General features: G+C 35.4%; 1 protein-coding gene across 8 annotated transcripts in view; it reads right to left on the reverse strand.

The window, feature by feature from the left end:
• NF1 (neurofibromin 1) overlaps positions 1–16,640 on the reverse strand; it is a 209,570-nt gene that overhangs the window by 114,451 nt on the left and 78,479 nt on the right. For 7 of the 8 annotated variants that reach the window (XM_039886052.1, XM_039886051.1, XM_039886049.1 and 4 more), the window contains 13 exons: positions 15,571–15,726; positions 14,166–14,415; positions 13,545–13,618; positions 13,229–13,312; positions 7,332–7,772; positions 6,820–6,959; positions 6,436–6,558; positions 5,906–5,989; positions 5,085–5,201; positions 4,319–4,500; positions 3,990–4,201; positions 1,949–2,110; positions 1,715–1,818 (listed from right to left, as the gene is read on the reverse strand). In XM_039886052.1, the coding sequence (XP_039741986.1) occupies positions 1,715–1,818; positions 1,949–2,110; positions 3,990–4,201; positions 4,319–4,500; positions 5,085–5,201; positions 5,906–5,989; positions 6,436–6,558; positions 6,820–6,959; positions 7,332–7,772; positions 13,229–13,312; positions 13,545–13,618; positions 14,166–14,415; positions 15,571–15,726 (2,129 nt within the window). The remainder of the gene's footprint in view (positions 1–1,714; positions 1,819–1,948; positions 2,111–3,989; positions 4,202–4,318; positions 4,501–5,084; positions 5,202–5,905; positions 5,990–6,435; positions 6,559–6,819; positions 6,960–7,331; positions 7,773–13,228; positions 13,313–13,544; positions 13,619–14,165; positions 14,416–15,570; positions 15,727–16,640) is intronic. The other variant, XM_039886048.1, reaches the window with a different exon arrangement.

Genomic DNA, 16,640 nt, shown 5'->3' on the forward strand with positions numbered 1-16,640 from the left:
TAACTGGCTAATTAGTGCCAGGGTTCTGATTAGATTTTACAGTTGATACTTCATTACAGGATGTGTAAAAAATATCGACTGATAAAAAGTTGCTAAATAAAAATTGTTTAGGAAAAGCAACCATCCAGAAACTCTGGACTTAAGATAAAAAATAAAATAATGTTAAGGTCCTAACTGAAAAACAGACAAGAGATGTACCTTAGAAAAAATAAGCATAAACATTTAAAAGTCACTCATTCAACAAATATTTATAAAATGTCCACTCTAAGCCAGATACCATGTTACCATGTTTATATCCTTTAGAGGATATAACGATGTACAAAATGTAAAAGAGTCAACAGTATAGAGAGGAAATAAATTCAATGATGGTATAGAATGAAGAAAAAAATTATTTCTTTGTGCAAGTATAGTATGTGTACATGGACGGCACCTGGTGACAGGCAGAAAGCTTCACAGAGATGGTGGTTTTTAACCTGTATCTTGCAATACCCTTTGGTCTATTTCCTTTCTAAGTCACTCTTCATTATAGGAGGAGGGGTGAATCAGGAAAAAAAAAAAAGCCAAGCATGCTCAGCTCAGTGCCATCCCCTCCACTCTAGATATGTCTGCCAACATAAAAGATGTACTCTGGTCTGCTCTCCACTTGTGTGGTAAAAGCCTGCTAGCCCCTTTGAGGTAAGTTTGTAGCTATCCACTTGTGCAAGATGGGTAGATGAGTGTAATTCAAGGTGAAGTGTCAGCAAGCCTATCTGCCCACAGGATCTAAAACCACATTCTCTAATTATTTTCATCAGAAATAAAGGTGATAGCTGATTCCTGAATGCTTCTCCTTCCATTGCTCCTCCCTCTACCCGTTTGGTTTTGAACTTGGGCAGGGAAGAGGAAAATTATTAGGCATCTCTGACCTGAAAGAACCCCATGTGTCAAGCCTCTTAAAAATATGTAACATATGTATATTTCATTGGAGCTAACGTACAGAGAACACATGAAAGAATGACAAAAAGTGATAGTGGATTATAGTCAGACAGCTAGAGAGCTCTGTACTTTATCTTGCAGTCAGTGGGGAACAATTGATGGTTTCTAAGAAGTAAAGTGACAAAAAGATTTAGGTTTCAGAATAATTCCTACAGCAAATAACCTGAAAATGAAAAAACAAAAACAAAAACAAATGCTGGGACAACAATTAGGGAGTTACTGCAAATGTCAATGGGATCAATATGCTATTGGCTAAATAGTGATATAGCCAAACTATGAAATATTATGCATCAGTTAAAAAGAATGATACATACACATACATGCATGCACGCATGCACACACACACACACACACACACACACACAGAAAAATCTAAGACATAATGTTAAGTCAAAAAGATTAAGTTGCAAAACCATGTAGGCAATATATTACCATTTATATTAAGCACTCACATTAGTTTCTACACTACATATATATATGCAACGCATTGAAAAAGGGCAGAACAGACTAAACTAGTAAAATTACTCTATCTCTGGAGGTGGTAGTCAGACACCTTTAATATTTGCAATTTTTTAAGAAAATATATTTGTAACTTTCATAATTAAAAACTAAGTTTAAGAACCAAGAGGAGAAACTGTGAGGGCAAGGCTCAACTACTGTACAGTGCCTCTACCGAGACCCTACCATTGTAGTGGTAGTGACAAAATGGAGAGCAGTTGTAGATGAGAGGACAACAAACCTGGTAGGATCCACTTCAAAGCTAACATGCTGCCAATCAGAAGAAGTAATCACGATTCGTAACAAAGGATCTAGGAGTTTTTGTAGGTAGGTAGCACCATATACCTAAAGAAATACACGAGTAAGAATTTATTATGCCTGATCCAAATATCTTAAAGACATTCTGCTCTGTACATGCTGTACATAAGTACTGCCTGACAGACCTCTGCACAAAAATAGATGAATGAATACAAACCTTGAAACAGAAGGTCATTATTTTACTAGCTAGGCTGTTGCCTCGGAAAAGAGTCTGCATGGAGTCTGCCAATTCTACCTCCTTAGAAAACATGTTCCAGAGCAGTTGGTAGAGTAAATGCCGAGAATCAAATAGAGTCACTAGAACTCGAGCTAATTCATCCTGAAAACAAAACAAATTGTGTTTGTATGAACGATCTCATTTTTTCTTAAGCAGGACTGAGGCAAATCCAAAACTGACAATCATGTATTGAAGCAAGGTAAATGGTGACTGATTAATTTTCCCCTGGGATTTATCTGTGTACATATGTCTATGATAGATGACTATTTCTATACACCTTACAATAGCTGTTAATTCTAAGGATTAACTGGTGAAAGATAAGAGAGGTCTAAGCTTTAACAGGAGACAGAAAAACAATCCAGATTTGGCTTAAACTGAGTGACAAAATGAAAGAGAGCAGAAATAGAAGATGATGGCAGAGTCTACTTTGACATGCACAGATCTTTTTCTCAGAAAATTAGTGAGCAGGAATAAGGCGTTGGTGACCACAAGAGCTCTACTCTTTTCTTACATGGTCAGGGGAACTCAGTGAACACTGAACCTGTGCTGGGCAGAGAAACAACAAAAATGTAAAGACTACAGAACTTGCAGGAAGTGAGGAAAAAGACTGGGGCTGTGCATTCGGAACCAAGAGATTAGCAAGATTTATGTACAAAGCAGGGGTGGGAGGCTAATTTCCATCTAGTACCTAAATGATTGCCCTCATGATTTCTCATAGTACAATATTTTTTTGGTATACTCAAGAAAAATGATGTGATAGTAAATCACTGTTTAACCTCATATTCTGGGAAGAAATTTAAAGAGAACCAGGAGACAAGTTCTCTGCTCTCATGGAGCTCACATTCTGGTAGAATGAGAATAAATAATCAAATAAAGATGATAATTTCACATAGTGAATAAATGCTGCTAAGAAAATGTAACAAGATAATGTGACAGAATGAATGTGGGTGTGGTTTTGATTGCATAGCCAGAAAAGACCTCACTAAGAAAGTGACATCTGAACTGAAACCTGAACAAGAAGTTGGCCATGTGAGATCAGGGAAGAAGCGTTCCAGGTGGTAGAGGTGGCAGCAGTAAGGGCGCTCTAGGGTGGAAATAACCCTAACATGTCTGATGGCCAGTGTGGTTTAAATTTGGTGAACAAGAAGGAAAATGGCATAAGATGATGTCAGAAATGAGGCAGGGTCCAGATTGGGTAAAGCCCCATAGGCCAGAGTTAGAATTTTAATTTAAGTATGAGGAAAAAGATCCTACAGTGTTTAAGCATAAATAAATCTACAGGTAACGACACATTATCTTATTAGGTATAATTTACTAAAATAAAATCATTTTTTGGTATAATATAAACTGACTAGCTTTTTAACAGAGAAAGGGACAATCCTTCCTAAATTTTTAGCATTTATTATTAAGAATGGCATAGTTTTAGGAAATTTTTTATTAAGAGCTAAAAAAAGAGCCATATTATGTCTTCAGTGTTTAAAACAAGAAACATCTTAATTTCAAACATAGAGTGCTTAAAATTTTAAAAAACTGTACAATGCATTATAGAAAAAAGTTATGAATTGAAGATCGTCAACAGGCACAAGCCTTGAATTCTAGTTCTATAGCATTACTAACAACTAAACATGAGATTTAACCCCAAGTATCTCATTTAGTATATGAGGGCACCAGACCAGATCAGTGGTTTTAATTTTCTTCTGATTAGTGTTTAAATGGAATTTTTCAGTGGGACAGGTAAGAAGTTTGAGTTTTATTTTAAGCATGAAGAATAAGATCCTCATACTTAAGGTAAGAATATTACTGAGGTCGAGAAGGTCCAACCACTTCCCCACAGCTGAAAATCACTCAAATAATATCTGAAGTTTCTTCCAGCTCTAAAGTTTTAGCAATTCATTCAATAAAACACTTATTGAACGAATAAAATTTGAACCATCTGCTATGCACCAGACACTCTTCTTTCCCACTTACTCAATGAACTTACCCACTGAGAACAAGGGACCACATTGGCCAGAGCCATAGCTATAGGAAGTTCTCCCTGATCACCCATCATCGTGACCAATTCCACCAGTCTCTCAAACCGATCTGCCAACACCGTTTCTGCAAGTGTGTCAAATTCTGTGCCTTGCTGGAGGATTTTTGTCAGAACTTCCATAAATGTGGCTCTTGTCTGGAGATCTTTGTGATAACCTAAACCTGACATGAACAGATAGATGTAAATTTACTAACAGGCCTTGCTGAAGTAATTTTACTGGTCTCACATGCCAATCTCTAAGTTTTAAATTTCTATATGAAGCTCTCATTTTATCTCACCTATGGAGTGCATGAGGCCACTGTCCACGTTAGCATTGAGTAAGTTTGACATTGCAAGGACCGTACAGTGCCTCAATGATGCCAGCCTCCGAGACATGCCACGTTTCCTGCCACCTGTTTGTGCATTTTCATCTTCAACTTCACTACAGTCATTCAAAAGGTTCATAAACAATGTGAAATACCTGAGAAATAAAAAGACTGACCCTTACACAGTGAAGGGCACATCAACCAGAAAGCTAATCAGACATTCTGAAACCATCATATGCGCATCAAATGAGTGGCCATGTTTATCTGCTTCTCTCCAGTCTTAGGGTAATCAGCCAGCGTGGGTCATTACAAAGTATGCTGTGTTGAATATGATTTTATCCTGACAAAGCTCAGTACATATTTCATAACATAAACATCACATTGATGCAATGTTTCCTGGTAAATGTATCACTTTTAATGTTCAGCATATAAAATTAGTGGTCCAAATAGGTGATCTGGGTTACGTTGCCTTAATGCAACCTGGCTTATATATCATCAATAAAAATTCACTGATCAGATTACTTTCTTCAAAAACCAGTTGTTTTCCTGTCCCACTCCTATGATAAGGAATATTGCTTCACGCATATGTTATATTTTATGAGACAGCAGCCGATGGCCATTACACCAAAGCAGTGATGTCCATTTTCGAAATATAAGCATTTACAATTTTGATTATATTTTGTTTTGTTGTGTGTGGGACTCTGGTTTTTGCTTTCTGTTTTTGGTGACTGAAATTTACTTAAGAAATAACTGTGATTTGGCTTCCATTAATTCCACACCATCTCCTTCCTCAGGCTGCAGCGGGAGACCAGCCAGGAGTGAAACTACTGCTTCCATGCTTGCCTGGTCCAAATCTCTGAGGAAAAAATATTTAAAGACCATAAATATTTCAGGTTCTTCAACTCCACCTTCCCATCAAATAACCTTCTTCCTAAAAGACACAAACTTTAGGAACTACCTATTTCATTAAATAAATTATTAGGACAACCTAAATAATTTGAGTTAATATGCAGATCCCAAAATGCAAAAACATTTCAAGCTGAAGAGAGGATGATAATAACTTTCTTCAAAGTAATCTTGGCAAAATGACTACTTTAAATCAAAAACATGCACTACAAAATTAAGCCTAGGTAAAGAAATATATGTGAATAGTTATTAAGTAGTTCATGGCATTTAATTATTTTCTAATATGTGGCAATAAATATTTATCATTAGAGCAAACTTAAGCAATTACTTTTTAGAATGACTCAAAATAATTAAGTTTTTTGAATAATACTTTTATCTATATAATCACAAAATACAATATAAGGTTTTATATAATTTTCCAATAACTGTATACAATAATTGTATACTTCCTAAATAGACATTAACTTTCTAAACTTAACACACACTCTCACAAAAAAAGTAAAGATTAATATCTTTACCTAATTCAAATGCAAAAGCTCGATATCCAGAAAAACAATTTCGATATACATAAAATATATATGTAATAGTTATAATGCAGTAGTATTAACGGCCAAAGTAAATCTGCTAATACTTAAGGGTCATTCTCTTTTTTACCTCGTTAGACATTTTACATCATCATCCGCAGCTTGGTTTGATGTTCCCATAACCCAGTCTGTCAAGTATTCAACCATCTTATTCCTATAGAATAACAGAGAAAAGGAAAATAGCATTTTTTTTAAAGTCACACATACACCTTTTTAAATAGTGCACACAATGTGCCAAGTCATCTAGGCAACACAACAATTTTATAAAAGAGATATTGCTATCACAAATCTAACAGAAGGAGATATACACAGGCAACTTGGATACTGATCTTCCACGTCAGTCCTTAGTTATGGTCATCGGTTTGGAAACCGAATCAAATTCTTAGTTCAAGCACATCATAATTTTAGAAAAAGGGAGTGCTATCACAGGCACAAAGCTTTGGGAAATTTGAAAAGACATGAAGAGAAAGCAAACAGGTAAAACGCTCCTTTCCCACCTCTCCTCCCACCACTTCCCATGATAACCAGGTATCTATTTTTCTGTACTTCATTAACATAATAAGATTTAGAAGACCATACTTTGTTCTTTTAAGAACTTACCTAAATTTCATTTCTTGACAAAATGAGAGGTCATCTCTCCTTGCCATCATTACCTCAACTAATTGACATAGTTTCGTTTTTATTTGAATTGCATGGACCATATTCCCAAGTACACGAACATATCTATTTAGACGCAGAAATATTCAAAAAATTATCAGATATAAACAAAAGAGAAGGTTTTATAAATGTTTTAATCTCTAAGTAAAATGATTAAATGTAACTATAAAAACTGCAAGTTTTTTATTTTATTAATATGAGGACAAACATAACTTCTGGTTACCTTACTGTCACACCCCAATTTGGGTGCAACAAAGGATAGCAAATAACTTCATTAATAATTACTAATACCAATGTGTTTCTGCTACGCTTCAGTAGAATGCTTACCTGACCAAATTTAACATCATTGTTTCAATGCTAGCTTGCCCCAGATGTTCGGAGCTGCCTTCGGTATGATTATCTAGTAAATTCTTCATTATAGCTATGGTTTGCTCTACAAATTGAGTATTGGTGTCAGTCAATAAAACCTACACAAAGGACAAAATACAAATGAAATCAATGCACAGCCGACAGACCAGAGAGATGAAGTTGCCCTATCTGAATGTATATATATATGCAGAAATGCACCTACAGACATATACTGAAATTGGCACATAGATACAAAGACACCCATACCAAAGACATTCATAATCCCAGGCATGCCTATACACTAGTTCCAAAAAAGCAAACTGATCCCATTGAATGATTCTTCTTTCAGCAATTTTTTGTCTATTTTAAAAAAATTGTGAGTGAATGGTCATGTCAGTATCTCAATAATCTAAAAGAAAAAGTCTTCATTATTTCAAACAAGCTACTCTGTTCATAGGGAAGGGTGAAAAATAAAGCAGAATACACTTTACCTGTCCTTGAGAGTCAAAAAACTTGCTGATGGTATTCTTCAATTTGTTAAATAGCATTGGATAAAGAGCAGGACTCAATTCTAGACCCACCAGATCCTTCACATTGGTCCGTATTTGAAGTCCCACTTTCTCATGGTTGCACACCATTAAGGACAGCAGCCGATCCATAAATTTGCTGACAGGTGTATCTGCATTTCCCTCTGAGGACATCACAGAAATCATGGAACCCTTGCGTTCACTGACTGGGCCCATGGGTGGGCTATAGGTTGCCAGGCCAGAATTGCTTCTTTGCTGCAGGCACACTCCCCCAAGGGCACAAAGGAAGCCAGTCATGTTGATCCATTCCTGTAGGGAGTCCGTGTCAGACAAATCTATGGATCCTCCTCCACTCACATGAGACATTCGCCTCTTAACAATGGTCTTGTGAAGGCTTTCAGCAGCCTAAATACAAAATTTTCATGGTAAGCATGAATTCAACTTAAATTGATTGAGAGACTTGACAAATGGCTTTTTAGCCAATATTTCTTCCATGACAAATAAACATTTTTTACACTTAAAAAATTCAACTCTTCATTCTTCCATTTCTAGTTACGTCAAGGTACACCTTACTTCTTGAGGGAAGATGAGCCTTACAGAACTCAGGGTAGCAATAAACAGAGGTGCAGTATCAGATATAGCAGGTAGTGACGGACTGCAGCTCAGGGAGGAACGTACTCCTAAAATATTAGTTTATATCAATTTCTGGACACAAAAGCAATGTCTATGCTATTTCGAGGAAAATAAGCATTTGGAGATTTTTAACCAAGTAGTGTGTGCACTTATTAACTTAGTGACTGCCCAGGTCCAAATGCTCTGGGACCAGCTTTGTAAACACTGTACTACTATTAACAAAAATTCCACATGGCAAGATGAGAGTAATCATGTAGAAGAACCACACAAAAGGGAGTGCAATGAAAGAAGTACAGGAAGATAAAAATCAATAGGAAAAAATCAAACTCTATAAGAACTCGGAATCTGACTAAGGAGGAATCTTCAGAGTTTTGATCCTTTCAGTTTATGGAATACAGATAAGAGGGAAAAACTCTTATTCTGTGTGGCAAATTTTTTTCAAATTCAATTTCCCTTATATGCTGCTTACAAGAATACTCATCCTACTATAGAGAATATCTCAACCCAAGAAAGCAACATATTAGGAACATTCTGTGATATGATATACCATTGCATTTGCTTCATTATATATGTTTGTTCTGTAGGAAAAATGGCCTTTCTCTCAAGGACTGCTTTGATTACAGAACTCCTGAAACTGCCATTTCTTATATCACATGCATTTATTATAGTTTTATCTAACATTAGAATATGGCTACATATCCCTGCTGTCATGCAGCAGCACATTATCCCTTTTAGGACCTATGTGATCAAATACTTATGCAAGCTCTCTGATCATGAGTTAAGATAGAATGTGGCTTTCAACATGGCTGACTTCAGGTGGGACACATTGGATATATTGTGCTTTAATAAAGAAAGCCAGGATCCTGCATTAAGTACTTAATGTCACCTACTTTAACCATAAGGCTAGCTGGACGAAGTCAGATAACAAATCAACTTCACACCTTCAATGATATGTGCAATAATGAATCATTAGTATCAGCAGAAACGTCCATTGCAAAAGAACTTGCAGACTGGCTTAGAAGCCACAATGTGGTAGAGCACATATTTGGACCAAATTTACACGATGACATTATCAAGCAGTGCCGAGTGGTTATGAATTTTTTGGCAGCAGAAGGGTGACTGAATAATCAGCATATTGACTATGTTTGGGCTGCAGCACAGTTGAAACACTGTAGTCAGTAAAGGCATGGCTTAGTTCTTTCACTCATCAAGAATTTGGATCCAATACCACTTAGACATCTCCTTAATCTTATCTCAGTTCTTGAGCCAAGTATTCATACTGAACAGACATTATACTTGGCCTCGATGTTAGTTAAAGTACTATGGAATACTACGCTAGCAGCTAAGGTTCAGCTATCTATTATAGAGTTATTTTGCATCTTTATATTAATCTTCCTATTGGAAATAAGAAAAGCAAGAAGAGCTTAGAGCTGTTCCATGTCCTTGGTCACCTGCAGCTAGTCCTCAAAGCAGTGATAATAGTGATACCCACCAAAGTGGAGGTAGTAGCACTGAAATGGATGAGCAACTTATTAATAGATCCAAACGTGCAACAGCAACTTTCAGACACAGAGGAATCATGCAGGGAAGCTCTGGTGAAACTACCAACAGCAATGAAGATGGATGCAGTGGTCATTAGCAATAGTGGGCATAGTGATGGATCTAGAAATGAGGTAAATTCTAGTCATGCAAGCAAATCAGGTGGGAGTCCTAGCAATGAGGTATAGTCAGAAGACACTGCAGATACTGAGCCCTTAAAAAAAGTGAAGGTGATGATCAGAGTCATAATCCTCCTAAAAGCAGTTGTGGTACAGATCATCAGAACAGCAAGTTAGAAAGTTAAGCAAGCTTTTGCTTGGAGGATTAATGTCCCATCGGAAAGAAGTGGGACAAGCAATAGAACAGGAAAGAATCTGGTTTTTAACACTGAGTCAATGCCATTGGTAGATAACCAAATACAAAAACTAGATGTCTGTTCACACTCTAAAGACCCAGACATGATATTTCAAGGGAAATAAATGCTGCTCATATAGCACAAGCAACTCAGGAATTCCTATTACATGCACTGGGGATTTTCTTGAGGAGACCACTGGAAATAAATTATTTAATTGCCAGCAGTTTTTCTGTCCACAGTATCGGCATCAGCATCAGCATCGCCATCGCCATCGCCATCGCCATCACCATCACCATCACCATCATCACCATTATGATGAACATATGGTTGATCATACGTTAAGTGCAAATGATGTCAGTTGCAATAGCTCTCAGGTCAATGCAAAATTAGCAAAGAAAAAAAAATGACTGATTTCGATGGTGAAGATCTGGGTGTGAAGAAGAGCTAGTTTAGATTCACATGCAAAGTTAAGATCTCATCTCTAACATCTTCCCAATTTAGCATCTATTTACCATGAACATCTTAGTCAAAAACCTGCAGTTCATAAACATCAATTCAACAGTAATGATGTGACAGACATTAATTTGGATAACATCTGCAAGAAAGGAAACATTTTGTTGGGATACAGTCCAAAATGATGATGCAGTTAATCTTTCTGAAGGACTAATAAATGAAGCAAAGAAATTTCTTTGTTTCTTAGTATGTTGTTTTATAGACAGATTCTAATGAGATTCAAAATTTAGAAAACAGGCAAATAGAAATTTAAAAAATTTTCATGCAGTAGTCAAAGTTCATTTTGTGTATTCTTACTGACTAGGTATGATGGACTTATGGTGTTTAATGTACCATTACCAACTATTTTTAGTAATTATGGTTCTCGCATTAGGTTTAAAGGCTTTTCCTTCACAGGGTTCATAGTTTATCATTCAGTCTTGGTTCCCCCCTCCCCCCACCTCCCAGCACATTTTAGCACTCTTCAACAGAATAATTCTTATCTTCTTCTTGATTCTGGGGACAGAGTGGTGATTACTGTTTTCAAATTATAATTAAATGTTCTTGAATGTGTTAAATATAAAGAAAGCTAAATAAGTTAAATTTAAGCTGAAACATAAACATATTAATAATGCTATTCTTATTCCATCTGGGTGGATCTTTTGTGTCTAAGACTTCTGTATTACATAAAGAATTAGGTTTAATGTTTCTTCTTTAGTGTGAATTCTGCCATATTAACATATTTCTTATTGGGGCTCAAATGATTACCACAAGTTTCTTGATTTTCAGTTCCATTCCACTGGTATAATTTCAGGTTTCCCCTGTCTTACACTGCTTTGATGACATTGTTGCATTTTCTGATGTTAGTGAATTCAGTTATTAACTGAGTATATTATATTACATTAATGCTTTCAGCTTACCTTTGCCTAGGCCTAAAATAAATGTCGAATTTTACTGAATATTTAAGTGCTTCAAAATATTTTTTTACCTAATTGAATTAGAAAAATTTAACATTTTAATTTCTACTTTTGGGCTTTAAAGGGCAATAATTTGAACAATTACAAAAGAAAAACTGCTTGTTCACGCAGGTTTAAAAACCACTAATTAACCTCTGTTAGTGGATCAATAGCCCTATTTGGCATATATTCTTTAAAAAGAAATTTACATAGGTATTATACGTTAATTTAAAAATGTTATTGTCTTTGGAAGTCTTTGTGAAACCACCAGGTTTTTAAGTGGTTGTATTAATTTATATTCCCTATACGTGCATCTTCATACCCTGTGACCCAGCAATTCCACTGCTAAGTATGTGCCTCACAAAAATGCATCCAGATGGTCACCAAAAGACACATTCAAGAATATTCATAGCAGCACTATTCAAAATAATGACTGACGAAGGCACAAGGAAGGTTTCTGGTATGCTGGTAATGATTTATTTCTCGATATGGGTGCTGGTTTGCACAAGTATGTTCACTCCCTAATGTTTTGAACTATCACTTAGACTTATACATATTTTTGTAAGTATGCTAGTATACTTAAAGAAAAAACTATGTGAAAGATGAAAAAAAGTAAAAAAATTCAAACTTTATTACATACATTTTTAAAAAGCCAGATTTTTTTTGTCATAGACTAATATAATCAACTTAGAACATCAATTTTCTTTTAAAAAGCAGTGATTCACACAAATAAACTTTGCCTACACTATGCCAAATGAAAGAAACCAGTCACAAGAGACCACACATCGAATGATTCCATTTACGTGAAACGTCTAAAATAGGCAAGTGTATAGAAACAGGAAGTAGATTAGTAGTTGTCATGACCTGGGGTGGGAGGGTGAGACTGGGGGGAAGGAGAATGATAGCTAAAGGTTATAAGGTTTTTAAAACTGTGGTGATGGTTGTACAACTCTATAACCGTACTAAAAACCACTGAATTGTACATTTTAAATGGGTGAATTGTATGGTATGTGAATTATATCTCATTAAAACAGTTAATAAGAAAAATGCTTTCACTTAAAGCCATGTGTCATCTTCAAATAATGACAGTAGGTACATATTTTTGCTTCACAAAAACATAACATCTTTTTCTTGTTCTAATTAAGCATGACAAGGAAAAAGCAATAGGAGACTAACCACGTTGTCTAAAACACCTAATAATGAGAGCAAAATGGCCATTACAAATCAAATATGCACAAATACCAATTAATTGTTAATATCTAAGATAATAGATGATAACAGCTGATGAATGAAATGTCCAAGTTTTAAAATTTCATTTAACCTATAGGTTCAATTGTCTGCCCACCAGATCTCTTAATTAGAATACCTAATGAAACAGTAAAATATATCGCTTCAATTTTAATTTATTTTTTTCTACCTTTTTTGCCTGTTTCCTGAAAATTCTATGAAATATCATGATGGAGAAAGAGAAAGAAGGGGTGTAGGTAAAAGAATAGTCTCTACCACAAATCAGATCTAGTTCAGTGCTGTCCAATATTTCTGCAATGACTGAAACATTTTATATCTGTGCTGTCCAATATGGTAGCCAATTGCCATATGTTGCTACTAAGCCTTTAAAATGCGGCTGCTATTTGACTGAGAAACCAAATTTTAACTGTATTTAATTTTAATTAATTTAAGTTAAATTTTAATTTAAATTTAGGTAGGCACATGTAACTAGTGGCTACTATATTATACAGGGTAGATTTAGATGAATCACAGCTAAATGTCAGTCTTAAAACAACTATATGCTTATTAAAAAAGAGTAACTCACAAAAGATTACTGAAGTGAAGTACATATGTTTAACAGATCAATTAACAGACAAAAAGCAACTTTACAAACTCACCTGGCCATCTTCCATTTTGGCCTTTGGATAGTTGAGGATTAGTTTTGTAGCTTGTTCCCACTTTGCATGCGTATCTTCCCAAGCCTAAAATGAAGATAATTACCACTTGAAAGCAACTTTAAACCTAGAGCTAAAAATTAAGTAGCAATAGACAGGTCTCAAACTTGATGCATATCATAAATATAATATTCTACCTGTAATATACACATATCTTAGATTTGCTTCTAAAGCTGTTCCTGGCCATATACACATAACATGAGGCTTCTAAAATTAAGGGTGAGGCAGGGGAAGGATGCTTCTGTTGCTAAGGGCATACCTCAGTGTTTCCTGCAGTGGGATGTTCAATGCGCCTTAGAAGTGCCATCACTCTTTTCTGAAGTGCTGCTCTTCCTAAGCAAAGACAACAACAAATCAACTTATTGCACTTAGAGCCCTACCTGCCAATGGAGAACCTCCTAAACCCGACCCAAAAGGCAGAGTAAGAGCAGTGGAATGAATGCTTTAAATAATAAAGCTGAAAACTTCCTTTTATCAGCCTCACTTGGACTCCACGATGTCCATAGCATAAAATTGCTATTCCTATCTATATTTATTCAAAACATGTGCCAATGTGTTTAAAAATTCACTATGTAAAGTTCAGGCTGAGTAAATTATGTAATTTATAACTGCCAGCAATTTATACTGCCAATTTTTAAACAAACGTACATTATATTAAAAACTCAGTGAGAAGTTAACAATTTATTTCAAATGCTATTTTATTTTTCAGTCTACCTTGTACAGAAAAAAAATTTCAGGTAAGCTACCTGAATCAGCCCTATAACCTTGCAAAGTAGTCATCTTAGATACGTTCCTACATTCCTAGCACAATCAGATGTCATGTGATTCAAGGCAGACTGAGTGGAAAAAAAAAAACAACAACAACATTATCCACATTTACCTGTTGACATCATATTGCTGACAGAGGCGAATTCCATGAATGTGTTATAGTTGGGCAAGAAGTTGTGCACTGACACTTCATCCACCCCACACCGGATATCCGCTTCTTCACAAAGGTGGCGAAAACAGGACATAGCAACCAGAACGGCTTCAGTGTCAGGGCTCCACAGAAACATGTACAGGGCCACTTCCAGTTTGGTCTGGGCTTGTCGGCATATTGGTGGGGATCCACTGCACCCTGCTGCACTATCCTGGGAGTGAGGGGTGGGAGGTATATATTTTCAACGTAGGTAATTTTATTTACAAAACCCAACAAAGCAACAAACTGTGTACCATATATGTATCTGCATACAATAACCCACAAGAACGTTCCCCTTTATTCATGATTAGAATTTTCAAAACCCCAAATATCTTGTCTAAATGAGAAATGTGATTATTTGGACCAAAATAATGCTACTATCTGTCAAATTTCAAATCAAATAGGTATTCTCCTATCTATTCTAGATTCCAGAAATGTAGATTAAGTCTAATAGTGACACAATTTAAACATCCATAACATAAACCTACTTAAAAATGTAATCCATTTCTCAATTATAAATGACAGAGGAAGAGGCAGTAACAGGAAATTCTATTCATCTGCTAGAGGGAAGAAATAAAATAAGTACACTGCAATACTGACTGAAGTGAGAGCACAAACAAGAACTAAATATTGCTGTAGAAGATATACTTGATTCTGGATTAAATATTCTCAAAACATGAAACACAGAAATTCTCATTTACAAAATGAATGAGAATTCTGCAGGTAAAGTAGACAATAGTGAACATCACACTGCTTAGTTGATGTTTTCCTCAACAGAAGGTTCTATTAAAAATTAGAGATTAAAAAAGTTTTAGTCTGAAAAAGAAACTCTTCTGCAATGCTATTTTCACTGGTACTATGATTTATTTTTAAAAGGAAGTATGCACACAAACAAAAATCACAGAAACACCTATAACATCAAACAAAACGCTTTTTCTCCCAGTGAGGGTACTTTTGTTAGTTGGTACAACTTTTAAACTTCTGAGGTATAAATGGTCTTTCTTATGGGGTAGAGGTTTATAATGATTACAGCTTTCAGTTACAGCTTATAAGTGCCAAATACTCGATTAAGTGCTGTCTACATAATCCCATTTAATCCTCACAACAATTCTGGGGCAGAAATTATTATTATCCCCATTTTAAAGTTGAGGAACTGAGTCACTGAGATATTGGGAATTTGTCTGAGTTTCCAGAGCCATGATAGAACTAAAATCTAAGCAGTTCTTTGTTACACTGTATTACCTAGTTGAAATTTACCAAAGTTCATTCAGAAAAAAATACAGAGCACAGATGATGATATAGGAAAACTAAAAAAGAAGCTGCTTACCATGGATGAGTTTCCTTTTCCCTTCCGAAGAGAGGCTCCAGGAGTACAGGCACGTAGTAATTCTTCATGATCCATGGACATCTGACTGGTATTTCCACTTGAAGGAACGTCACATCCTCCCCCATAAAGGAAGAGAAAGGAACTTCTATCTGCCTGCTAGAAAGAAGAAATAAGTAAGCCTTTCCAAAGCACTGATAACCAAGAGTAATAAATACTTAATACAAGTTGTGTTCCTGCTTTAGACTATCCTGGAAAACCTCTCCTCACAACTCCTACCACTCACCTCAAGGAACATTCACTAGAAACCCAGTAGTACGAATAATGTTTGCTCAATGTCTTTGAAACTCTTCTTGGCTTTCCATCCTTCAAATAATCAGAAACAACAGATTCTAGAGATATAAATTAACATTACTAGATCTAATATGGACACAAGTAAAACATCAACAGTAGGCACTTCTCAATTAAAAATGACTTACAAAGATCTCCTGTAAGATTTTATCTTGTGCCATGACAGGATAATTGGAAGGTAACTTTTTTGAGATTAAGTTCCTCTGGACCAGTCATTAACAGTGCCAAGTATGTTACAAGAGTGACTTTCCTGACCAGAGTACTACAGATTTATTAATGGATTAATACTGCTTATACTCTGGAGAATTATACCATAGGCAAGGGTGCAAAACTCTGAACTCTAATCTCTTTCCTTATTTTAGGAATAATGCCAAATGCCACTATATTAACACAGTAAGATAAGCCAGATGTAAATAAACTCAATTCACCATTAGCCCATTTCTAAACAAAGAAAATTTAACAAGCTACAAGATATACTGATAAGCTTATGAGTTTTTTACATCTAAAATTTCTCGTAGCTATTTTTATAATAATCATTGAATCAAGTACTCCCAAAAGAAAATAACCATTGAATCAAGTACTCCCAAAACTATGCCATAATAGAAAATTTTAATTGACTAATTATAGAAACTTTATCTTTAAAAAAAATTTAAGGCTCTTTTCTATGCTCCAAAACCTTGTCACCATGCTTCAATATTTCAGAATGAAACTTTTCACTCAAC

This window comes from Pteropus medius, unplaced genomic scaffold, assembly GCF_902729225.1.
Source record: "Pteropus medius unplaced genomic scaffold, Ma_sr-lr_union100, whole genome shotgun sequence".
In the NCBI taxonomy this organism is placed as follows: domain Eukaryota; kingdom Metazoa; phylum Chordata; class Mammalia; order Chiroptera; family Pteropodidae; genus Pteropus; species Pteropus medius.